This window comes from Protomyctophum parallelum (assembly GCF_964188405.1).
Source record: "Protomyctophum parallelum genome assembly, chromosome: 12".
Classification (NCBI taxonomy): domain Eukaryota; kingdom Metazoa; phylum Chordata; class Actinopteri; order Myctophiformes; family Myctophidae; genus Protomyctophum; species Protomyctophum parallelum.
Window position 1 is genome coordinate 34,814,808 of NC_139712.1, and position 27,872 is coordinate 34,842,679.

Genomic DNA, 27,872 nt, shown 5'->3' on the forward strand with positions numbered 1-27,872 from the left:
ACACTACTTGTTTTGATCTATCTATCTATCTATCTATCTATCTATCTATCTATATCTATCTATCTATCTATCTATCTATCTATCTATCTATCGTATCTATCGTATCTATCGTATCTATCTATCTATCTATCTATCTATCTATCTATCTATCTATCATTGTTCTTGTTGTATATTACATTGAACACAGCAGGTGATTATGAACTTTCTTTGTAAGCTTATGACATTCAAACTCGGTGGAATTACAAATAAATTTGAATCTAACTCTGAGCTTATAGTGTGACGGCGGGGAGCAGGTGAGATGTAATGTAGGCATTTAGCAGTAGGCAGTTGACCGTCGGCAATACAACTTATACATAACATATGCGTGCGTCTCCTCATGCTGGAACAACAAGTTGCCGAAAAACTTATTTGTATTTTGACTGACCTCTGACCTTTAGATCTCCCACCATTTTGAATTATATGAAAAACTATTCAAATCTATATCCTCCCTGGATCTTTGATCAACATGCATGTAACTTGCTACACGTGAACTTTGGACCTATAAGGACAAAAAAGGAACACTTTTGTTTCTCACAGCTGAGGTGAGTGAAGTCACCCAGCTGTAGCGCTAGGCCAATCAATGTCCACATTATGGAGAGGGAGGAGCAGCTAGAAGGAAATATTTATTTAAAAAATCACAACTTCTGTTTTTTTTAAGTGCATAGATGCAGCGTCACATGTTTAGGAAACTTTACATTATGGTAGAGGGTCATGCCAAATAGCACTGAAACCTTACTCCAATTGGCCAAAGGGGGGCGCTATAGCAATCGTTTGAAAATGAAACCTTTGAACAGAAGTCAAACAGACACAATTCAGTGACGTATCACGGCCACAAAGCACAAGCGTAAACGGCACTTCCACATTCTCCGCATACGTCACAGTCTATATGACTTGGCCAACCATTTGCCGATTTGAATATTTCATTTTAAAAGCAAAAACAAAAACATTTCTTGTTTTGTTAAATTTTATCATTTAATGATCACCTTTGTCAGGTAAAAGAAGCGCTGGTTTCTTTATTTAGTAACGAAGGCTGCTCTCAACCGGCCAGTCTCAATCATAACATTACGGGTGTCTCTAAAGAATTCTGTTACCTGCTTCCTGTTACCTGTTTCCTGGTCATGTGACCTGAGTAACCAATACATGACAACAGCGTGTGTGGCAGCCAATCAGGACTATAGGTCCTCAGTATGACTCATGTATGACTAGGTCTTTTACATTTCATGAGCTGTTGTTAGTCAGGTTTCACCTGACAAGAACTCTCTCTCACAAGTAATGCCAATGTGTCAGTGTTGATCACCCTCCCCTGTGCCAATGCAACATGTGGAGAGTACGTGGTTAGCTATTAAACCACTTCCTCTCGTATGTGTCACTTATTTAGTTTGCTCCACCTTTCTGCCATGTTGGATTTAATTAAATTGTTTTCCCCAATCTGTTAAACAATCCAGGAGGTATGTAGTCCTCAATTTCATAGTGTGTGTGACTGTGTGCGTGCATGCATGCATGTGCAGTTGTGCACACGGCCACACGCATGCACAGATTCATAGACATGCATTTTACCTGGCACTTATATCCGAAACATACCTGTCTCCCTGTCCAAATTAGGCATGCCATATTTATATTCATTACCAACCACATGACAGCTCTCACTCGACATGCAGTGTAATTGATTAGGGAGAGCCACCATTTTGTCCAAAGATCTGCTGGGAATGAATAAAAAAAAAAACATGAGAATATGATCCATCACGGCGATGAAGACGGACATGACAGACTGAATCAATTGAGCAAGCGGACGACATGCCGTCGCCAAGCGGAACAAATCTATTCAGGTTTCAGGAGGCTCGTCACTTCCCGACATTCGGCTCAGTTGGCACACGTCCGTGACCCCCTGTGACTGGAAAACGATAATTGAAAACACATTGTTTTCTTGACTTGATGCTCGAGCAACAAAACAAGTGGCAGATGATGAAGCGCCCGGGGGGACAGCTCACTCTCTGCTATTTGGCTCCGAGAAGAGGTTCCGTCTGGAGCTATCCCGGCATCACTTTCGTAATATCGTATCCAATTGTATTTGTTCCTCCTCAGAATAGGGATGATGGGCTTGTCCAAATGTCAAGTATAAAGTTATGTTCAATCTGTCCTCCATGTTATTATCCTTAATTTAAAACAAAAAAACAATATATATACTGAATATTTCAAAACATCTTTTAAAAAATATGAATAAACTAGAAATGCACTCTTAGTAGAGGACCTGGCTAAGATATGTATGCACTTCATTTAGGAGAGAATATCTCAACTGTTCTTGGCTAATATGACTCCCGCGAACAACTTGGGAACTGTGAAAAATTCTCTATCCTGGGCGAAATACCCGAAAATGACCACCCCCTTTTTTTAAATGACCACTACTTTGAACATGACTCTATCTTCTAAACCGTTGGAGCTACAGATTTTCTGAGGTGCTCAACATTTTCAGAATACTCACGTTTGTTGAATCCGTGCCGAAGCCAGCAACCCTCCAGGTCACCTGAAAAAGGTTTTATCTAGAACTTTTGAACCACATGAGCTATGAATGCAAACTTGGTGTCTAAATCATGTTTTTTGACAATTAGAAACATCATTTTGGAATGATCATCTTTATGACTGGGTGTGGCTGAACCTCTATTTTGCATATTTCAAAGATGGCGACTATCTGACAATTAGTTTTACTTCCTTTAACTTTGTCCTTGTTGTATGATCAGGACAAAAAAGGTCTTCTCCGTGAGGAATCTAAAGGACGGAGCGTGTGTGTGTGTGTGTGTGTGTGTGTGTGTGCTGGATAGGATCATGAAAGAGTACATCAGAGGAACAGCACATGTCAGATGTTTTGGAGATAAAGCCAGAGAGGCCAGACTGATATGGTTTGGACCAGAGCATGTGAGCGGAGCGGCCGATAATTCCGCTCTTCGCTCTCTACGGCTTTTGTTACGCTCGCTTCGCGCTCACGTTCATCTCCCCCACGCCGATTTATGCTCGCTCCGCGCTCACTTAAAAATCCACTCGCTCCGCTCGCGCTCACATGCTCTGTTGTAGCCCATCGTCATGTGTCCAAATCCAAAAGAACAGATATGTAAACTGTCGACACGCCATGAGCGGTGCATTGGTGATTTGTATGTCTATTCTCATGGACAGTCCGTGAAGCAGATTACGCGTATGGGGCTGGGCTTGAGTCTGAGAGCAGGCCCGGCGCCAGGATGAAATGACTGAGGGCAATTGAGATTTTTGAGGGGGCACAAAGGCAAAGAGGTTGATTTAAGGGTGCAAACATCCCCTTTACCCCCCCGTGGTGCCGGGCCTGCTTGAGAGACAATGATTGATGTAAACTGCTAGCCAAGCTTGCACAGTGGCAAGGGCAGAATCCATTTGTTCCGGCCCACGTGCCGGCCGGTAAACACCGTCGGCCGGTCGTTTTAACCCATTCTGACCTGAGATCAGATTCATACGAGGTTTCCGCCGGACACACACTGGTCTGATGAACCCATTCTGACCTGAGATCAGATTCTAAAAATGTCAGTCGTTCTTCGATTTTTCAAAAAATAGCAGACCTACAAGCTCGTATCGCGCCACTCGGTGGCGCGATATGAGCTTGTAGATCTGCTATTTTTCAATAGCTAAAGCATAACATGATGCTGACACCAAAATGGGTGCCCGGTCAGAATGGGTTAAGGGTCGGCCGGCCGGATTTCTTTTTTTTTTCTTTTCACCATGGAGGACACCATGTAGAGGACACCATGGAGGGCACCATGTAGTGTGGTGTCCTCTACATGGTGTCCTCCATGGTGTCCTAAACATGGTGTCCTCCATGGTGTCCTCCATGGTGTCCTCTACATGGTGTCCTCCATGGTGTCCTCTACATGGTGTCCTCCATGGTGTCCTCTACATGGTGCCCTCCATGGTGTCCTCTACATGGTGTCCTCCATGGTGTCCTCTACATGTTGTCCTCCATGGTGTGCTCTACATGGTGTCCTCCATGGTGTGCTCTACATGGTGTCCTAAACATGGTGTCCTCTACATGGTGTCCTCTACATGGTGTCCTCCATGGTGTCCTCTACATGTTGTCCTCCATGGTGTGCTCTACATGGTGTCCTAAACATGGTGTCCTCTACATGGTGTCCTCCATGGTGTCCTAAACATGGTGTCCTCCATGGTGTCCTCTACATGGTGTCCTTCTTGGTGTCCTCCATGGTGTCCTCCATGGTCTCCTCCATGGTGTCCTCTACATGGTGTCCTCCATGGTGTCCTCTACATGGTGTCCTCCATGGTGTCCTCTACATGTTGTCCTCCATGGTGTCCTCTACATGGTGTCCTAAACATGGTGTCCTCTACATGGTGTCCCCCATGGTGTCCTAAACATGGTGTCCTCCATGGTGTCCTCTACATGGTGTCCTTCTTGGTGTCCTCCATGGTGTCCTCCATGGTCTCCTCCATGGTGTCCTCTACATGGTGTCCTCCATGGTGTCCTCTACATGGTGTCCTCCATGGTGTCCTCTACATGTTGTCCTCCATGGTGTCCTCTACATGGTGTCCTCCATGGTGTGCTCTACATGGTGTCCTAAACATGGTGTCCTCTACATGGTGTCCTCCATGGTGTCCTCTACATGGTGTCCTCCATGGTGTCCTCTACATGGTGTCCTCCATGGTGTCCTAAACATGGTGTCCTCCATGGTGTCCTCTACATGGTGTCCTCCATGGTGTCCTCCATGGTGTCCTCCATGGTGTCCTCTACATGGTGTCCTCCATGGTGTCCTCCATGGTGTCCTCTACATGGTGTCCTCCATGGTGTCCTCCATGGTGTCCTCCATGGTGTCCTCCATGGTGTCCTCCATGGTGTCCTCTACATGGTGTCCTCCATGGTGTCCTCCATGGTGTCCTCTACATGGTGTCCTCCATGGTGTCCTCTACATGGTGTCCTCCATGGTGTCCTCTACATGGTGTCCTCCATGGTGTCCTCCATGGTGTCCTCTACATGGTGTCCTCCATGGTGTCCTCCATGGTGTCCTCCATGGTGTCCTCTACATGGTGTCCTCCATGGTGTCCTCCATGGTGTCCTCCATGGTGTCCTCTACATGGTGTCCTCCATGGTGTCCTCTACATGGTGTCCTCTACATGGTGTCCTCTACATGGTGACCTCCAATGTGTCCTCTACATGGTGTCCTCCATGGTGTCCTCCATGGTGTCCTCTACATGGTGTCCTCCATGGTGTCCTCCATGGTGTCCTCCATGGTGTCCTCTACATGGTGTCCTCCATGGTGTCCTCTACATGGTGTCCTCCATGGTGTCCTCCATGGTGTCCTCTACATGGTGTCCTCCATGGTGTCCTCTACATGGTGTCCTCTACATGGTGACCTCCAATGTGTCCTCTACATGGTGTCCTCCATGGTGTCCTCCATGGTGTCCTCTACATGGTGTCCTCCATGGTGTCCTCCATGGTGTCCTCTACATGGTGTCCTCTACATGGTGACCTCCAATGTGTCCTCTACATGGTGTCCTCTACATGGTGTCCTCCAAAACGGTAGAGGAATGACAGAGTTACCATTTGGGGGTATCTGGGGGTCCCCGAACCTTGAGACCCCCAAAGACGCCCCCAGTGGGGCGACACGATTCCAACGAGCCCACCCCCGTCCAAAACGGTAGAGAAATGACAGAGTTACCATTTGGGGGTTCCTGGGGGTCACCGAACCTTAAGACCCCCAAAGACGCCCCCAGGGGGGTGACATGATTCCAACGAGCCCACCCCCGTCCAAAACGGTAGAGAAATGACAGAGTTACCATTTCGGGGTCCCTGGGCCCCCCCCCATTCATAAGTAAATGGATCGCTGCACTTCGCCGATGTAGTCATGTTTCAAGGTTACTGGAATCCATGGATTTGCGGGTGCCACTTTCACTTTGTGTCAGGTATGTTGCTTTTTTTGTAAAACCATACGTTCAATGTAAAAGGGCCTTTTCACACAATGTCCCGTTTTAAACAAACCTAACGGCGTTCTATTCTTGTGGACCAAGAAGTGGATTAACATAGTCCGTTCCCCTGAAAGAGATCTGGTCAGGAGTAATTACTCATCAACATGTTACGTGAGTCCGTGGAAAGACTTGATGTTAATGTTCTTATTGATCAACACACCCAGTTACTGAATGTTAAGTCTCCATGGTTTTCCTCAGAATATCGTATGACACTGATTTATATGACACATTAAGAGTCCACTGATAACCACTACAGTGGTTTAATATCAAACTTTTTTTTTGTTTGTTTTTTTCAAGGACCCACATAACTTTTGATTGTTATTGCACAAATGGATCCTTAAGGTCTGTAACTTACTCTGAGAGTGTACAAATGGAACCAAATGGACCCATAGTGTCAGAGTTACAGACCTGCATGTGTCCATTTGTACACTCAGGCTGTAAGGGTCCATTTGGTTCCATCTCTCAGAGTTACAGACCTGTAAGGTCCATTTGGTTCCACTCTCACAGACCTGTAGGCTTAAGGCCTAAGAAGGGTCCATTTGGGGTCCAATGGTGTCCATTGGTTCCATTTGTACACTCAGTTACAGACATGCAGGCTAATCCTCTCTCACTCTAATGCCAGACTGGCATTAGAGTGAGACACTGGCATTGCCAGTGTGTGCCAGTGGTCACCCTTGGCCCCGTGGTTAAAGCTGCCTACCCCTGCTCTACAATAAAACTTATTTGCCAAAATAGCCGGTCTACAAGCTCACAATGTTGTGAGCTTGTAGATCTGCTATTTTCTGCAAATGTTCCCTCCAGAATAGGGATGCTATTGTTCCAGTGGTTATTGTAAAAAAATAATCTCACAATGATTTGGCAGCCCCGTCCCGGATGAGTTTGTTTTGAGGCTGATGTCTGAAACGGGACATATGTGAAAACACCCCATATATGTAAACAAATTAATATCATATTTCTAGTAAATGTTTTTGTTGTTTTTGTTTAAGGGAAAAAGAGTGATGATCATCTACATCCTGACTACGTGCCAAGGTTATTTGGTTTCACCTCCATCACTGATCGAAGTACAGCAGAGGTACAGACTGTTGTTGAAGTCCCAGGCATTGGGGTCCAGACAGAGGAAACACAAAATGACATTGCCTCATTACATGAACAGATTAAATCTTTAAATGCTGAATGTCAATCACTTAGGGATAAAGTCAACAAATTAGAAAGTGAGTTGAAACATCGTACTCTTGATCCTTCAGAATTCGATGACAGCAAAATGAAATTCTTCACAGGACTACCAAATGTAGAGACTTCCATGTTGTTGTTCAATTTTGTGTCACCAAGTTTACCACCTCCTGCAAAACAGTCACTTAGTGATACTCAGAGACTTCTCCGAACTGGTTTTTGTTGAAACATTATCAGCAGATACACTGTTAGACAGGCTACCTCATCCATCAGACATGACAACAACTGAGTCAACCGAGGTAAGCCAAGCAGGTTCATCTTGGCAGCAGTTTTAACCTTGACCAGTCAACTTTCAACGCAAATATGTGTGCCACCTGTATGGCCAATCATCTGCCAAAAACGTGAATGATGCAAGGTACAAATCATTCTGTACGGCATCATCAGCTTTGCCAGAACTGTCCATTCCCCCAACAAGTGATGCTCTCCACCAACATTGCAAAAGGGCAAACTACCAAGCAGCAGTGATGAGACGTTCTCTGACTAGTAGGATGTGTGCTCCTTCACCCATTGGCAGTGGATGGGGCATGGAGGATAGGGAGTTAACAGTAACATGGATGACTAGAAATCCTGCCCCTGATAGTGTGTTGCAGGTAGTCCACTGTAATTGTAAAAAATAAAAAGCAAATGTGAGACTGAAAGATGTTCATGTATGTCTGCAAAACTGTCTTGCACTGATTTATGTCACTTCCAGGACTGAAAATGTGTCAAAGGAAACAGAAGAAAGAGGTACATGGGATGATGACTCTGATGAAAGTGATAGGGATGAGTAACCCAACATGTTACCATGTAGGCCTACTACTTGTTTTGTTCAAGAATTATTAAGATGTTAAATAATTGCCACACTGCCTACATCCATTTAAATGCAATGCATAAATGCAAACAGCACAGACTACTTACACAGCCAACAGAAGGTTTTATTGTGATGCATTTGTATGCTATTTTGTATTTTCATATATTTCCTTGGGGGGGTGGTGGGGGGGTTGGATGTACAAATGACAGATGCTGTGACACTTTGCGGGACTTGTAAATAAATAAATGTTTCATACCAATATGTTGTAATAATTCTGACCTAGTACTTACATTTTTAGTCTTGTCCATTTCTTTGCATTATTCCAAATTAGGGGGCGTGGTAACATTTGGATAGATTTTCTGCCATTTTGGTCCAGGGTGCCCTGATTTTCTTTTCTACCTTTCATTACACAGTAGGTTGAGACATTCATTGTACTGTGTGGCAAACACTTAAGTTGAAGCATATTCTTTAACAAATATGCTACATTTCATAATCTAAATTAACATATGAGTAAACTAAAGGCACCAATACTTGTTTCAGATGTTAAGTATATGCATTTGACATTTGAGAAAGACTTTGTGTTGCCAAAAACACATTTTACAAGCAAAAACAGCAGCCCAAGATTTTCGTTTTTTGGTTATACACTTTTACAGTTTTTACATTTATGGCTTGTGACAAAAAACTGCAGGATATTATGAGTAGAACTTTTAACCCAAAGTCTAGAAGGGTATTATCTATGAAAAAAATGCATTGAATGAGTAGTTCGCATGACATGGGAACGAAACTCATTTTCTAAGCACTTTTTCATGGGTCCCAACACGGCCTAGAAGACCAAAGAGAAGATGTAATAGATGTAGTGAAAGAGCCCTTTCAATGAAGCCCTTTGAGTTTAATTGAAATATTGGAGGCATGGTGTTCGTATTAAGGAATAGTATTCTTTTCCCTTTCTCCCCCCTAAGCATCCGGCTGTAGAAGGAGAAGTATTTCTTTCTTAATGGACAGCAGCCACTCAAAACTCAACAAAAATATCTGAAGTACCGGTACTTCAAAGCTGCATTATTCTGAAAGGAAAGGGAAGTACACTCTTTGTACCATGAAAAGGTCTGTGTGTGTGTGTGTGTGCGTTCGTGCGTGCATGCGTGCGTGCGTGCGTGGACAGCGCCAAAAAGGAAATGGAATGGAGAAAAGGAATGGATGGAGCGGCCCATTCATTGGGTGGCCAACCGGCATGTTAGATGCAGACATGTACTTGGTACCAAAATATCAGCAATGCCCAACTTTATATTCATGTTCAATACCGTTATGGGTAGGGATGGAGCTCGTTAATTTTTATTGATAACGATCACCTTATCGAGCCCACTATCAAGCATTTGCTATTAATTTGTGGAAAGCTGGGAGATAATACATTCTGAACACCTTATTTTTATTGCCATGACACACGCACACACACACACACACACACACACACACACACACACACACACACACACACACACACACAATATTCAATATGCATATCTTTTCTATAATCTTCTCTTTATTGTAACCATCCCTTGCACTACATTTTACTAGGGCCTTGGCTTGAAATACAGTACTTTTCTAACAGACAGAGGGAACTGTTAATATTGTGTACCGTCACTTTAAAAGCGTAATGTATACGTCATCGTATGACGGTGTCACGCACCAAAAATAGACAATCTACAAGCTCACACTGCGCCTGGTTGCACCGCGTTGTGAGCTTGTAGATCTGCCTTATGATAGACAGCTCCGTCAGTCAGTCAGTCAGACATACAACAAAGCCCAAACGAATCAATGAATGAAGAAGCCGCTTATATCGCTTTTGCTCCGTGGATGGGACATTTACATTTAAAAGCTATCGGATGGACGCGTGGATAACAGCATGGTTGTGTGCATAATCCTTATGACCAACGTTCGCTTCCATGCTAGCTGCTTCAGCTTAACATGTCTCACAGAGGACACCGGAGGCTGGCGGTGATTTCACCACAGCACGAAGCTGTCTTCGATGCGAAGCAGAAAACGTGAAAGTCCGTCAGACAATGGTCTGCCCCAACCCCATGTGAAATGCACTCCGCAGCTATAGTTCATTATTGCATTTAGCCGCCCTCTTGTCTTTTTAAACATGTAACCAGCCGTTCCACCATACTTCCACGGCGCAACCATAACGCAACCACCCGTCGCGTCTCGGCCCCCTTACCAACGTGGCCCAGTCAATTTAGAGCTTGCCCAGTTTAACTTCGAAGAAAGGGGGAGAAAAAACAGCAAAAGATAGGCTACTTTGGCAGCCCTCGTGCATGGACATTTCTGTTAGTAGCAAACTACAGCATGTAATCTGCCTTTGTTTTAAATTGTTCCCCATTCGCACGTCGGCAAAAACCGTTCACACCTAGTCCAGCCACCTGGAAAACCGTTCACACCCAGTCCGCCATCTGAAAAAGGTTTTATCTAGAACTTTTGAACCACATGAGCTATTAATGCAAACTTGGTGTCTAAATCATGTTTTTTGACAATTAGAAACATTTTGGAATGATCATCTTTATGACTGGGTGTGGCTGAACCTCTATTTTGCATATTTCAAAGATGGCGACTATCTGACAATTAGTTTTACTTCCTTTAACTTTGTCCTTGTTGTATGATCAGGACAAAAAAGGTCTTCTCCGTGAGGAATCTAAAGGACGGAGCGTGTGTGTGTGTGTGTGCTCGCAGTCGCACATGTTTCCATTTTAAACATACCTTTGACTAATGCTCAGCATAAATTATTAAGTTATTAAGTAAGCTATTATGTTCTTAGCTCTTATGCTATTATTCTCTTGTTAAAATTACATCTGTAGTTTACACATTTATGTATTAGAGATAGTCAGAAAGACAGGAAGCCGAGTTGGAGGTAGCAGAGACTAAAATGTTGAGGTTCTCTCTGGGAGTAACAAGGATGGATAGGATCATGAATGAGTACATCAGAGGGACAGCACATGTCAGATGTTTTGGAGATAAAGCCAGAGAGGCCAGACTGAGATGGTTTGGACACATACTGTACAGAGGAGGGATAGTAAGTATATCGGTAGAAGGACGCTGAGGTTGGAACTGCCAGGCAGGAGGCCTAGAGGAAGACCAAAGAGAAGATTTATGAATGTAGTGAAAGAGCCCTTTCAATGAAGCCCTTTGAATTGAATTAAATTTAAATATTGGAGGCAGGGTGACATTAAGGAATAGTATTTTTGTTCCCTTTCTCCCCTCTAAGCATCGGGCTTATAAGAGCACTCTTATGATGTGCTTCATTATAATCAATAATGGAGAGAAAAGGAAACTAGCTAATGGATGTAGAAAGAGAATTCTTTCTTTGGTGTAATGGACAGCAGCCACTCAAAACTCAGAAATTGTACACAACATGTCTGGCTGTTTTTTGTCTTTGTACCATGAAAAGGTCTGTGTACGTGCGAGTGTGCGTGCGTGGACACACTGGACTGAGTCAAAAAGGAAATGGAATGGAGAAAAGGAATGGATGGAGCGGCCCATTCATATATGTCGTATATGTACCAAATTCCATGATTCTATCACCATTTGAACAATTCTTGCTATATTTTGCAATTATCTGCTGCACTATATGCCCAGTACGTCAAGTGGCCAGTCCGCCTGGATTTACTTTTACTCTTGAATACTTAAGTACATTTAATAGCACATACTTTTTCACTCTTACAGTAACATTTTGACTGAGCTACTTTTACTTGTAGTTCAGAGTAAATCTGAACAGGTCGTATATGTACTCAAGTACTGGGGTCGAGTACTCTGTCCACCTCTGGTAAAATAGAGGTTCAGCCACACCCAGTCATACAGATAAGCATTCCAAAATGTTTCTAAAAACATGATTTAGACACCAAGTTTGCATTCATAGCTCATCTGGTTCAAAAGTTGTAGACAAAACATTTTTCAGGTGGCGGACTGGCGGCCATATTGGATTTGGCCTCAATGATGACCTGGAGGGTTGCTGGCTCGGGCATGGATTCAACAAACATTTTGAACACCTCAGAAAATCTGTAGCTCCAACAGTTTAGAAAATAGAGCATGTTTGAGGTGGTGACTTGTGGTCATTTAAAAAGGGGCGTGGTCATTTCCGGGTATTTCGCCCCGGATAGAGAATTGTTCACAGTTTCAAAGTTGTTCGCGGGGGTCATATTAGCCAAGAACAATTAAGATATTCTCTCCTAAATAAAGTGCATACATATCTTAGCCAGGTCCTAGACCAGGGGTCCCCAAACCTTTTCCTGTGAGGGCCACATAACTTTTCCCTTCTCTGATGGGGGCCGGGGTCAGTTTGTAACAGAAAAAGTGTGACGATCGCAGGGGGTGCCTAAACGTAAACATTAATTTTTTTCCAGAAAGCCACACATAACCAAATATTAATAACCAGTGCACGTACTGTACATGCAGCACTACAGGGCTGCATAGTGCATGTACTGTACATGCAGCAGTGCCAGGGTTTCCTGCACAATGTTGTTGGCGTGGCGCTGCGCCATGCTTGAAATAAATCGCGCCATGCCAAGCAGTTTTTTCTTTTTTGAGGGGCCTAGTGAATCATGGTGTGTGATATGAAATGTCCAGTACCTCCCCAGTGCCTCCCCAAGTGCCACCCCAGTGTCTGCCCTGCAGTGTCTGCCCAGTGTCTGCAAAGTGCCTCCCCAGTGTCCCCCTGAGTGCCTCCCAGTGTCTCCCCAGTGTCCCCCCGAGTGCCTCCCCAGTGTCTCCCCAGTGCCTCCCCAGTGTCTCCCCAGTGCCTCATCAGTGTCTCCCCAGTGCCTCCCAGTGTCCCCCTGAGTGCCTCCCCAGTGCCTCCCTGAGTGCCTCCCCAGTGTCTCCCCAGTGCCTCCCCAGTGCCTCCCAGTGTCCCCCTGAGTGTCTCCCCAGTGCCTCCCAGTGTCCCCCTGAGTGCCTCCCCAGTGTCCCCCTGAGTGTCTCCCCATGCCTCCCCAGTGCCTGCAGTGCCTCCTCAGTGCCTCCCAGTGTCCCCCTGAGTGCCTCCCCAGTGCCTGCCCAGTGTCCCCCCAGTGTCCCCCCAGTGCCTCCCCAGTGTCTCCAATAGCAATACAAGAGCAATAATACAAATTAAACTTAATTTATTAATCTAATTATTTGCTCTCATCCAGTGCTAATGAAAAAATAAAATAAAATCCTATATTGAGGCAGGCGGGCCATATAAAATGACATGGCGGGCCGTATTCGGCCCGCGGGCCCTTTGCATTTATGGCCTACTTGTGCACATGTATGGCCTATTTGTGCGCAAGCAGAGCGTGCCATGAGGTGTGCTCACCTCCCTATAGAGCTCTCTGTCTGGGTACGACTAGCCTCGGTACCAGGCTTTCATTTTTGTTGGTGCAAAAATTGAAAGCCTGGAGGAACGCATTGGCCGCTCTGGTCTAAAAGTGGGAGTCAACCCTTCCGGGTGGGCGTCGCTCCAAATGATGTGACGTAGCGCTGCACTAGGGGGGAGAGGAGGGGCCGGGGGTGACGGACAGATCGATGAGATCCAATCAGGGTGTGCGCAAATCTGAGCCGCGACCCGCCGACTGGGCACGACTGCTTCTCTGAGTCCTAGAGCTCTCTGCTGTCTGTCTGGGCACGACTGCTTCTCTGAGTCCCAGAGCTCTCTGCTGTCTGTCTGGGCACGACTGCTTCTCTGAGTCCTAGAGCTCTCTGCTGTCTGTCTGGGTACGACTGCTACTCTTGAGTCCTGGAGCTCTCCGCTGTCTGGGTACGACTGCTGCTCTGAGGTCACGCAAGCTAAAACATTTGGGATCCATTGCCCTATAGTGTCAGCGCCGGAAACCCCCTGTAAGCACATACTGTATCACACAGTTATAGGAACGCCAGCTCAGTGGCCTTGTGGTTAGAGTGTCCGCCCTGGGACTGGGAGGTCGGTGTTCGATCCCCGGCCGGGTCATACCAAATACTCTGAAAAATTGGACCCAGTGCTTCCCTGCTTGGCGTCACTTGTTGTATTGGGGGGTAAGTCCCTGCGACATACCAGCGTCATGTCCAGGGAGTGTACTTGTACAGCAAGCTGCCTCATGCTAGAGAAACAGGAGTTAGGCTCCTGCCCTATGGGCCTCATGGCTCGGCAAGGCTCACTTACTTGTTTTTGTATGCTGTCCTCTCATGTCTTATGTCAGTTTTAGTGTTCAATGACTACTATGACTATTATGTTCAGGACTACGGATGGAAATTCGCATCTCTGCTAAATCTGGTGTATGTACGCTACATTTTTTATTAATTAATATACTCCGTCTCGCCCCAAATAAACAAATAAAGTAAAGTAAACTTACTTTGATATATAGGAACGCAGTCGTCGCCTGAGTTCTTGCTTCCAAACCGAGTCATCCGTTGACCTTGGCGGTTTGAAACGCCCTGTAATATTAAGCTGTCATGACTAAGAGCGGATGATATAATCTGGAGGTCCATTCCAGGCTACCGTAACAACCAGCCTGGCGATATGACCAGTGGTCGAAAGTAACTAAGTAGATTTACTTAAGCATGCATATTGCATAGCATACTGTATTATACGGTATTTGCACTTACTTGAGCATAATTTCCCAAACATTTTCACTTCTACTCCACTATACATTTCGGATCTAAATAGTGTATACTGTACTTCTAATCTACACTACATTTAACACTGCAGTTACTAAGTAATTTTATAGATTTGATTATTATTACAACACATATACATTTAAGCACTTCAGCCCTATATACTGTGTCGTGATACGTCGCATTGCATTGAGTATTTTACTTGTAACAAGAGTATTTCTACAGTATATTGCACTATTGATACTTTTACTTAAAGGTAGAGTACCGTAAGTGATATTTTTTGGAAAAAACAAAACGTTTTTTGTTAGAAGGTTAAATCACTATATTGTGATAGTAATCATTGCTATAGAGTGTTTGTTAAAAAATTCAGCCAATCAGGAGAGTGTACCTATTTATGAACTTAATCTTTATAGTGTTCCAGTTCCAATTTTGCCTCATTTATTTGTGTCATCACTTACGATTCCACTTGGACCACTTGTTTAATCTGTATCCTGACTGCATTCTCTATCCTGATTGGATAAAATTGGCATCCCGGTTTCAGTTTTAGGTTTCTGAAAATGCATTTTCTGTTTAATGAAAAGCCAAATGGCATGGAGACTCCTGTTACTGAACAGTCAAACATTATATAGCAATGCGTACAAATTTAGAGCTTTTTAACACTTATTTAAACCAAATAAAATCACAGAATACCTTTAAGTGAAACACTTTTCCACCACTGGATATAACCTCTACTACAGGTTCTACTGAAGCTCTTTCCTATTACATGGTTCACGTCCAGGGCCAAGCGCCTGTGCTAATTCTGCTTTATGGCCCGAATGGTGGCGACTCTAATCTTGCCCATTTCCGTGATCACTTCCCTTCATTCTGTAAAAGCCTTGTAAAATATACCTCCCAAAGAAGCATAGAAAGTGCAGATTTTATTAGGGTTTGCCTCAAAGTAAAATATCACCTCACTCGTACGGCAGGTACTTTCCTTTATGTCTCTCCCAGTATGTACGGCTCAAGCCTTAGCCAGAGCCGTACTCGCAGCTATAGCTATTAAAATGAAATACTCAGGCATAAAGTGGGCTATTCGTCTGGACATTCGCAACTGGAAGAAAAAAACACACTTGTGGAAAACAACATTTTTATATCAAGGTTACTTTAGCCGTTGGTAATTTAACCACCATGCCGGCTTCTAACAGTGGCGCTCTGAGTTATGGATGTTTGCAATGATCTCAGTTTATTTTTTGTGTTCTCGTCACTGCTGTGCGATCCTGGAGCAGCACTACTATACCTTGTAGTATAGTAGGGTTAACAGTGTTAAAGCTGCAATCCACGGATGCACTTTCTTTGGTGAATATGTCATTATTTTGGACCTTTCCGTTTAGAGCAGTGGTTCTCAACCAGTGGTACGGGGACCACCGGTGGTCCTTGAGGAGGCTCCAGGTGGTCCCCAACCAAATGATGGGAAGTTGGTAACCAAATGGACCCTTATAAGATCAGTAACTCTTGACAATGACACCACGTAATCATTTTTCAAATCAGCCTCGTGCTACTGTATAACAGGTGCTATAACAGGCCAATTCCTGTGCTTACCTATAACTGCACCGATCTGTGTACTATGCACACTAGAGGCCTGCATTTTTCGCATCTGCCTGTTATAGCGCCACCATGAGGCTGATCTTTGCAAAAGACATTTCTTTCTATTACTCGCACAGATTTTATCCATGCATCATCTCTATAGTAACATGTTCAACACAGATCGGTTTGATTTTTCATATATTATTACTCCTACAAATTTTGTCCAAACATCACAAATGCTATTTTCCTGGTGGAGACCTGTGCCCCGAGGGGCACTTTTTCTAGTTTACTTTGTTATTCCTCCTTTTTTCCCCTCTTCCCTAGTGCGTGCGTGTGAGAGAGTAGAGGGTATGAGGAGGTATGCACGCACGCACACACACACACACACACACACACACACACACACACACACACACACACACACCCTCACACACACACACACACACACACACACACACACACACACACACACACACACACACACACACACACACACACACACACACACACACACACACACACACACACAGAAACAATGAGACTACAGAATAGCAAAGAGCATTGCAATTGTGAATTAGTTCCGAATATTAAGCCTACGTGTAAAAACTTTTAAAACTCGTTCCATATTTCTAACAATGCTATCCCTGGGGTATAGTCTGCCTCCGCTTCACTGATTACGTTGGTTGCCATGGTGTTTTGTCATATAAATTGCCAGGCAGGAGTCTAAAAAAGCGAAACAAAATAAATCGAGAGACCCTGGCAGGGACCCTGACTGCTTGGATAGCTGGGTGCACTGAATATGCCTTTTGAGGGTAAACAACTGCAATTATCTTTTATTTTTTCCAAGCAGTTTGTTGGAATCCTTGCACTAGACAACAGTGGATGTGCATTCACTCCTTAACACAAATACATTCAACAGATTAATATGAAATACCCCAAAATTGCTATAGATACACTTCAGAGCTTGTTTTTTCCTCCCCACTTAGGCCTACATTGTATTCAGTTGGCTTCTGTGGTTTGGCGACGATCACGATTCAGGATTCAGACATTATAGGTAACAGAGATTTGTGTGGGGAATATTTAATATGGACATGACAATAATGCACCCATTGCTAGGGCACATCCATTAGGAATCCTTTGTACTCCCAAGGACATCTGTGGATACTATATAATCACTTGCACTGCAACACTCATATAGCCTACTGCATTGTGTTGGAAAACACATGCAAACTGACTGAATATTGGGTTTGAGTGTTTTCGTGAAGTGCCTCGTATTGATTTCTTCAGATGTGACACGTTGTGAGCGTTATAAGATTGGGTGATAATCAAGTGTAAAATCAGGCGTTCAAGGCCCGCTGAAATACATTTGTCGACTAATTCTACTGTAGATTTAAACGAAAACATTTCAACTAAATGACATTTTATTCAAAAGACTGACTAAAACAAAATCTAAATGTGCTTTACAAATCAAGTGACATGCCGATGCACCACCATTCGGTTAGGTTTAGGCTTAGTAATACGGCGAGTTGGAATCGTGATGCGTCGGAATGTTGGTGTACTGTGTAACCTTCAAAATCAACACTGCAACCTGCACTGATCCCTGTACCAACGTCGTATAACTTCAGAAAAATCTGATTGTATTAAACAACGTCAAACTCACAAACATTGCTGCTGTACGGAAAGCTTGAATTATACTTCAAAAAATAGGAATGAAAAATTCCAAAAAGGTAGCACATCCAAAAATTAAACAAGCAGGGGACAAGGTACTCACATTTCCATTTCTTTATTGGCAAACACCAAGTAAGTTACGCTGACGCGTTTCGGCTATGCAGCCTTCATCAGAGCATGAATTATACTCTTTCAATCTGCATAGTGTGAGTTTGGAAGCGCCTGTTTTCAGTAAAGCAACCTCCTACTGCCTCTTGCATTATGTGAGCGCACTTCCAAAGTCAAACGCTTAGAAAAATAATCAGGAATTTCTTGACAGGAAATGGCTCATAATTTGTCTATGGTGGATTTATTTTTAAACAAACAGATTGAACGAGGATAATTCAAGCTGTTCGAACAGATGCAATTTTGTTGAGTTTGACGTTGTTTAATACAATCAGATTTGGATGTCAATGGCAAATTGCATCTAGTTACCACCTTGCTGGCAAGATGGACGCAGTCTGCATATGGTCAATAGTGTGACATGAGGTAAAGGACTGGAATTTCAGAGAGCAAGACACATTTTAATTTTGCACCATATCCTTGCTAATTATGATGACAGATATATGCACTGTTTGTTCAGGTGTTTGAGGCTGCCAGCCAGCATCCACTGCATGCCAAAGGTTTCAGCACACTCTTCGACGGCCAAAGCAGGAGGAGATGATATACTGTAGTTATGATCTGCATGTGCTTTGCCCAATCATTCTGCAGGCCATGGAAGGGTAGAATTATATTCAATTTAATTCAATGCCATCTTAAGTCAACAAACACATGGCGTATCGCCAGTGTGGTCCTTGCGAGGGCTCCAGGGGGTACCCAGCTAAATTAGTTGTATGCTATTTATTTATGTATTTATGTATACTCTATTGGAAACGGTTGAATTGTTTTTGAATTGCTTTAACACAAATCTTCTCTTCTGAGGGTCCCTGGCAAAAAACATTTTCAGATGTGGGGCGGCGGGCGGCGGCCAATATACATATCCTTCACACATAACAAACAAACCAAGGAACAAAACAAAAACAGGCTGAGAACCACCAGTGTATCATACAGTACTGTACATACAGTACAGTACCAATTTGGGAACCCACCGGCAAGAGGAAAAAAACTAAACCAAATTCCTTTAATTTGCCAACCATAAAACGTCTTTTTAGTTCTACTGGATCTCTTCTGCACTAGTCCCTCCATATCATTTTAGTCCAGTTTTTATCTCTCTGGAGTTTTAGTCGACAAAACTATAACCTTTTATCATTATATAACCATTATATAGTAACAGCCCATTTGAGTCAAACTGGTCGCAATTTGTGTTCCAATGGCAACAGCTCTTCTACTCTTGATATACACCACCAAAGTCTGACGTCAATATCGCTAGAGGGCGTTAAGTCCAAGGGCTTGTGTTTTTATTTATTTGTATTATAATCCCGGCATCTTAGATCACCTCAAATAAGAACTGTTTTTGAAAAATAAACAAATCATCCCAGCGGTTTCACTCGTTATGGATATGAAGAATCAAATGACTGAGAGAAAACACTAATGTTACTAGAAACATACTGTATCAAATATGAGTGACTGACCGTCGTAAATGATACAGAGACACCCGACAATATCGCTGAGACAGTTCGTTTATTTTTGGACCACAATTCTTATGAGACGATTTTAAGATGACCCCATGTTATTCTACATTATAGAAAAACTTCTGCAGACCCCTTGGAACCAGGGGATGGCCGAGTGACGTCAGCACTTCTATTATCTTGGACATTAAAGATAGGGGTGTTGTCTTTTTGCTTTCAGGGACAATGGTGGTCCAGGTGGCAGCCACGGACGCGGATGACCCCACCTACGGGAACAGTGCTCGGGTGGTCTACAGCATCATCCATGGACAGCCGTACTTCTCCGTGGAGCCAAAGACAGGTGCGTACAGTGCGCTGCCTGGTGGCGGAAAGTTAATAAACTCGCGTGGCCAGCCTTCAGCTGCTTTGGCAATGCATGCAGATTAAGTCTGGCCCCTCTCAATTGTGGGAGGACTTCACGGCCGAAGTGGTGACGAGCCAACCGGATTCGTCTGGAACCAGGCTATAACTAGCCTCGGTACCAGGCTTTCATTTTCGAATGCATTGGCCGCTCTGGGCTAGAAGTGGGAGTCAACCCTTCCGGGTGTGCGTCGCTCCAAATGATGTGACGTAGCGCTGCTGTGACGTAGTACTTTTACTCCACTACATTTATTTGAACACTTTAATTACTAGTTATTTTGTACATTTTGATTATTATTACAAAACATTTCCACAAAACATGCCCCATACACATTCCGGCAGATCTACAAGCTCAACGCTTTGTGGGTTTGTAGATCTGCTATTTTCAAAACTTGGCATGGGGCTTTCTGCATAATGAGTACTACTTCTAGTACCTATCCAGGACTTTTACTTGTAACAGAGTATTTTTATATAGCAGTATTGACTTCACTCAAGTGAAGAATGTGAGTAGGCCTCCTTTTTCACACCACTGCACCCTGTCACACTAAGCGAGTTCAGGCATGTTGTGTTGTGTGGGGATATGCTGTTGGTAAACATGTCATATTTGAGGTATATTGCACAATATGTTGGTATTCAGAATCGGCATGTCCCGACTCCCGAGAAACAAACTTATAGAATGCAGTCAGATAACTCACGAGTCACGAATAGATTGAACACATATTTATTGAATGATAATTCAAGTGTGCATTTAATATTTTATTAACCCCCACACGGAGTTGCACCACTCACACTTCACACGGGTGTATTTTTTAATCAAGTAGGCTACTCTGTCGGGTGAAACCTCATAATATCCAGAACTGTTACTTTTCAGGATTCAAATTCACAAATATCAAAAGTAGCAGATCCACGATCTCCAAACGCATCGCTTCGCGCCACGTTTCGAGCTTGCGGATCTGCCGCGGTATGATCAAGCAGGAGCGTTAATTTAACAAAGAAAATCACACACACGAAAAAGCTAGAACGCAGAGATAGTTGGTTTCTGCACGTCGACATTAGACAACACCGTTGTTGAGGACGCGAGGAGAAAGAAAAAAACATCAGCGAGAGGAATAAAAATTAGGTGTATAAAATAAGGTGTGAGCTGGAGTGTGTTGACTCGGGGAGGGAGATGATGGCGGATGTTGAGCGATGCGGCTGCTGTCCTCGCCGCTGCTGCTGCTGCTTCAGAGCTATATGTGCAGGCTCATTAGCCACTGTCCTGCTGGGCCTGCATGCTACCTCACGCAAAGCACTCTGGGAAAACCGCGGAAAGAAAAATATATACGGGGCATTCATTCCCATAATATTAGGCGTCACTCTCTACTTCCCCCAGCATTGCTTATCGTTAATGCACGTGCCGCTGCAGGGTTTCTTGTGAATGTCATTCGCCCTCCTCTAAAACTAAAGGAGAAACCTCCTGCCATGCAGAGCCGTGCCAGAATCCAGCATTTCTATAATGTATTTTTCGACACTCATAGGTGAAAGAATAACATGTCTGCTTGCTTTGCTTTTGATGGCAAACATCTAGATGCTAGTTATACTATGCAGATATGTGTTGGTTCAGTCAACCAACACTCACGTCAGAAATAGATTTAACCATTTTTTGCAACAAAAGGAATACAGTTCAGGTTTAGCCTGGAAACTGGTGAATCTGCCACAGGAAAAAAAAGTAAAATGCCCTGCATGGGCATATTGGGTCTGGCACTCCTAAATTTGAATTACATTTTGCACACCCTAGAGTTGTGGGTGACCAATCATAGGCCACTATTCAAAGTGAGATTTTATTTTTGCAGTTTTTTCTTTTTTATTGATTGATATGTTTATTGACAATGTTTACATGTACAGAAAAATGCACATAGTTATACATCACTATCAAAAGGATGAATGCAAGAAAGCCGACGGCTTATTTCCATTGCAGTCCCTTAGTTAAAAATGTAACACAACAATGAATGTGTGTGAGTGTATGAGTGAGCGTGTCCATGTGACGTTGGAATCTGTTTGTAACCGCACCCTTGGAAATGAATATTCCACACTGAAGATCCAGGCTAACATCTACGCCAACCAGTGGTGGAAAAAGTACAAAAATATTTTACTTAAGTAGAAGTACTGATTCTCTACTTGAAAATTACTTAAGTAAAAGTACAAAGTACCCATGAAGAAAGTTACTTAAGTAAAAGTTTAAAAGTACCTCAAATTATATGTACTTAAGTACAAAAAGTACCCGGTGTAAAATGTACTTAAGTATAAAAGTAAAAATTACAAAGTAAAAAGTGTTTTTTTTAACATGCTTTTCAAAATGCCTACAAAGAAATTAAGTCCAAAAGTGGCTTTATTTCAACACTCAACTCGAAACTGGCCATTCATTATCAATGGCATTTAATGTTTGTGTTGGAATAAACACTAGAAACTGGCCATTCATTATCAATGGCATTTAATGTTAGTGTTAGGATAAACACTAGAAACTGGCCATTCATTATCAATGGCATAATGTTTGTGTTGGGATAAACACTAGAAACTGGCCATTCATTATCAATGGCATAATGTTTGTGTTGGGATAAACACTAGAAACTGGCCATTAATTATCAATGGCATAATGTTTGTGTTGGGATAAACACTAGAAACTGGCCATTAATTATCAATGGCATAATGTTGGCATAACTCCACTCTGCGAGGGCAAACTGTCTCCCATTGAGATGCATGTTAAATGATTTCTCCATAAAAATAATCGATAATTTCAGTAGCAAGAGCTTGAAAATGTCTTCAAAAATTTGGCCAAAAAGCCTACAGTAAGTGTAGGCTATATGCCTATGCACATATGTGGATTACATTATTGGGGGAGAAAGTTGAAACCGATATCAACTTTAACGACAATCCCGTTCGACAGACGTTTACATGCAATGCACGGTAAGACTAGTCCTACAGTGATTATTATTGCAATCACCTGGATGGGTGAGTCGTGTAACCTTTCTTGACGTTAAGATGTGTAGCCTAGTGACGAAAACAGAACTGCAATAACCAGAAGATGCAGCGCGAGTCAGACACACACACACACACACACACACACACACACACACACAGCGCGGCTCGCTGTTATCTATTCACCGCACCAGAGAGAGAGAGACAGAGAGAGAGCGAGAGAGAGAGAGAGAGAGAGAGAGAGAGAGAGAGAGACGGGCGCCTCACCGCACCACCTAGCCCTGGTCCAAGGCTTACAGCGAGCCTCTCTCTGACGCCTTGTCGAAGTACCTTCCACAGCCCTCTGATCATATTTCCACTCCTGTGCGCTGTTTTTCTAATACCAGCAAATAAACAAAACGACGTAACCACTCACCAAAACAAAGCCTGCTAGACCTTGGTAAAAGTCTATTCTCGAACATGGGAAGCGTCTCAGGTCCCCAGTTTCTCTCTAAAATGCACTTTGTGCCATTTTAATAACGCAACCCTGAATTTAATTGAGGTAACGCTATCCTACACTCGCGAAACGCCAGTAATGTGATCCTGGCGGTTCGCGAGTGTAGGATAGCATTACTGTAGCTCAATTCAGGGTACATTGCGTTATTAAAATGGCACAAAGTGCATTTTAGAGAGAAACTGGGGACCTGAGACGCTTCCCAGGTTCGAGAATAGACTTTAACCAAGGTCTAGCAGGCTTTGTTTCGGTGAGTGGTTACGTCGTTTTGTTTATTTGCTGGTATTAGAAAAACAGCTCACGGAAGTGGAAATATGACCAAAGGGCTGTGGAAGGTACTTCCACAAGGCGTCAGAGAGAGGCTCGCTGTAAGCCTTGGACCAGGGCTACGCACCACCATGCTTCTGTGTGAATGTGAACGAATGAGTGAGGCGATGACTTTATAAACTTTATGCGGAAAATGTGGAGATTGCGCATATTTCGTGCGGAAATGTGTAGCGAGTAACGAAAGGTGCCCAATTTTAATGTAGCGGATTAAAAGTATGATTTTTTACTTGTAAATGTAACGAAGTAAAAGTAAAAGTACAGAAAAATAAAAATAGTAAATAAAAGTACAACTTCTCAAAACTTGTACTTAAGTACAGTAACGAAGTAATTGTACTTCGTTATTTTCCACCACTGACGCCAACGCGCCGTGATATCAGTCTGGCCATGACGGGCTGGTTAAAGTTGGTGTTCATGGCCGCTCTTTATGATGTTCCCTACATTTTGCTAAGCAGCATGCTAAGCAAATTCAGGACACGCAATGCAAGGTATACAAGAGCAGAGACCCAGTGTAGGAGTGAGCCATATTTCAACGGGCTGCCTTGTTGAGGGAATGAGGTGTGTTTGGTGTGTGTTTAGAAAAGCGTGGCCGATTGAAAGCATTCAGCAGGGATGCTGTGGGCGTTGGCGGCGTACGTGTCCTCTCCTCCATCAGTGCCCCATACCTGAGGCGGGGTTGGCGAAAGGGCATTTCTGTGTGGAGTTTCCATGTTCGCCCCGTGTCCCCTAGGGTAGGTACCCTCACAAAAAACATGCAGTAATCCTGGTCCGTTGCTCTCCCTAGGTTGGCGGAGGGTGTATAGAACCCAGGATCACAATAATGACACAGGCGTGAAAAATGGGTTACAAAATCGTGGGATAAAAACTTTCAGCAGACAGCTGAGTCGTTCATGACTCCTGTGCCCTGCATAAACTGACACAATGTTTATGCAAAGTTTCGGTCCCTCCTCATGCCTGAGGAAGGTCCGGAGGGACCGAAACGTTGCTTCATTAAATAATAAAATACTCATGTACCGAGCAAATACACAGTGTGCGGGTGTACCTTATTGCTTTCGTTAAATGTAGGTAAAAAAGGATGATAAAAACAGGAACATTACCGGCCCAGGGGCCCTCGTGGGGGTTAATCTCCAACACGGTGCATACGGCGTCGTCGAGCATTGTTGGAGACGTACAGTATATTGCAAGTGCTAGGCAAGTGGTAAGTAGGAGTCGGTAAGATGCAAATGCTACAGCAGTGTGTGGGATCGAGGAATCAATTGGCAATAATTACTGAATTGAGGAGGAAAAGAAAAAAGGAAAAGCATCACTTTAATTTAGGCTATGATTGAAACGTATCGCTATGGTGAAACCCAGACAGACAGCCAGGTGATCCTGCCTCGTGTTCCTGCCTTGAAGAGGAGTTGAAACACGCAGGAGGCGCCAAGGCCATTTTATTAAAGGCTTTTAAGGTTTCGCAAAGCAGTGTATGATGTGCCTTGATATCTTCTCGGTTGATGATTTATTGATCACCGAGTAAAGTCTACAAGTCTATAACCCCCCCCCCCCCCCCCCCCTCTCTCTCTTTCTCTCTCCCTCGCTCTCCTTCTCCTTCTCTGACCCTTCTCGTGGATACGTTTCCTCCATCATTTTGATGAGTGATGAGCTCCATTGAATCTCCCCGTGTTCTATATATATAGACTTAAATGAAAGAGTTCTTCGTGGATTGCTTGGCTGTGAAGGTACCCACACTAGGGAAGTCCCTTTGAGGCTGTGAAATCTTTGATTTAAGTGCTTTTTGCTTCGTGTTTTTTATTTATTTTTGCAAAGCCTTAAACTTCTGGGGCCTCATTAACGTTGCTAAAACACTGATGATTACCTTGTATTTCCCAGAGTTAACGCGCTGTACACTTTAAACGTATAATGCAGTCTCGACTCTCGCTATACAAATTGATGTGGTATGTCAAAAGAAAAAGAAAAAAAGAGAAAAAAAAGTAATAAATTATGTAAACATGACCTGACATATGACATGTTTTATTCCATACACTGTATCCACAATTAGAAGATCAGAGGTTCTTAGCTTATTCATCTCCATGACGGCCAGTGGTTGGTTTTACTTTCAAAATATCACATGCACGCACGCACGCACGCACGCACGCACGCACGCACGCACGCACGCACACACACAGGTCATGTGATGAGATGAGCCCCACCTCTACTGCCAGGTTTATAGCTTCATGTCTCAGCTTGTATATCTGCTATGTTCTACTACTACGGTAGTTTGGGTCCCGGGCCAACGTTTGGGTCTTATGGTCAAACCTCACCAAAGGTTCAGGTTTGGACAAACACGTTTTTTAAGGTAGACCACACCAATGCACTCATTGCAACTCAATGAGTTGCATTGGTGTGGTTTACCTTCAAAACAGTTTTGTGTTTTGGTGTGGTTTGGGCTTTAACGCATTCTGGACGGGAACCCCTTTTGGTGTTTTAAGCATTATGTTATACTTTTTTTTTTTTTTTTTTTTTTTAAGATATTTTTTTGCGGCTTACGCCTTTTATTGATTTTTGAAGGGACAGACAGTAGGCTGACAGGAAACGGGAGAGAGATGGGGGGATGACATGCAGTAAAGGCCGTGTCGGGTCCGGGAGTCGAACCCGCGGCACACTGCGACTGGATTACCAGTCCGGTGCCCAGACCGTTACGCTACGGCCTGGGCCTATGTTATACTTTAGCTATCGAAAAATTGTGAAAATCTTGATGCAAATCTTTGGATATATATTCTTTCAGAGCAAACGTTTTTAACTCGAAACTTTGCTTCTGGGGGGTCCCTGGAACGACATATTTTCAGATGCGGGTCGGCGACCAATTACATATATTTCTGGGGCTCCTTGACATGAAAATGTTTGAGAACCACTGATATTGAAACATAGGTTTTTCTGAAAACTCTAAGACATTTGTCTGGAATCTGGTTAAGCTACAGTTTGGGAACCAGTGATCTAGAGCAGTACGTGGTTCTCAAACAATTTTTGTCTCAGGTCACCCAGGTTGTAAATATAATTATTTTCATCCACGGCACCCCTGAATTACGTTGTTACTTTATATAGCACCATTTGTCATATTAACAGTATATAAATAATATTTATATTAGAGCTGGGACTCGATTAAAAAAAAAAATCTAATTAATCAGAGGCTTTGCGATGAATTAATCTAGATTAATCGCATTTTAATCGCATATCATTATTTGACCCGAGAACAGTGAGAAAGCAATTTTTTCAAATGGATTTTGGTATACTAGTGAATCAATGAATAGTGAATACATAAGTTTAAGCAATAAAACATTGTTTTTCTAGTAATAGGGGTAATAATTCTTTATTGAATAATTGCACACAACTGTGCTGTAATCCACGCTACCATCGGATAGCCTTTTAAATCCTATTTCCAATCCACGGGGACAAGCAAAGTGATCTCAGCGGCTTCCCCCAGTCTGGTGAACTGTCTGCGGTTTCTGGTGGTGTTATTGTCTGAAGAGGACACGGACACTTGGTGCGCAGGTCCGTCTGAAAACTGTCCAGTGACAACGTTCCGCGGTGAAAAAAATAGTGCGATTAAAATCTGTTAATTTTTTGAATGCATTAATTTTTCTGTAGTTAATTAATCGCAATTAATCGCAATTAGTCCCGGCCCTAATTTATATACATATTATGTCAATCTTTCACCCTAAGAAACGATATGCCACGAGGAAAACTTTCGCTCTCTCTTTATAAAAAAAAAGAAAAAAAAGAATCCACAGAGTTGTGCACTGGGCACGGCACTCGACGGCGCATTAGTCCAACATGCAGAAACAACTGTCGGCCTAGCGCTCGAACATGCGCTGCTCCTGTGCTTATGGTTATGGTTAGTTAGGTTAGGGTTTGAGGTATACGGTTGTCGGTCTAATGACTGTCGGACCAATAATAGTGTCAGAAACTAAAGCCATAGCTGAGGTGTACCATTAAGCTCCCCCCTACCTCTCCGATCTTCTCGAACCATCCCCCTCCGCCCCCTCAGGTCCAGTGTAGCCAACCTCCTGAAGGTCTGCAAGACCAAGTACCGCACCTGGGGGGACAGGGCCTTTTACGTTTCTGCCCCCAACCTCTGGAATGAACTCCACAACCATCTCAGAGTTGCTCCCTCTCTCCTCTCATTCAAAACCTCACTCAAAACCCACCTCTTCAGGATAGCTTTCCCCAGCTGAGGTCTGGT

At 43.5% G+C, this 27,872-nt stretch overlaps 1 protein-coding gene across 1 annotated transcript in view; it reads left to right on the forward strand.

Annotated features, from left to right (window-relative positions):
* LOC310868009 (cadherin-7-like) overlaps positions 1-27,872 on the forward strand; it is a gene marked incomplete at its 5' end in the record, with an annotated part of 188,143 nt that overhangs the window by 56,732 nt on the left and 103,539 nt on the right. Inside the window, one exon of the mRNA XM_083778211.1 lies at positions 19,703-19,822. Within this exon, the coding sequence (XP_083634337.1) occupies positions 19,703-19,822 (120 nt within the window). The remainder of the gene's footprint in view (positions 1-19,702; positions 19,823-27,872) is intronic.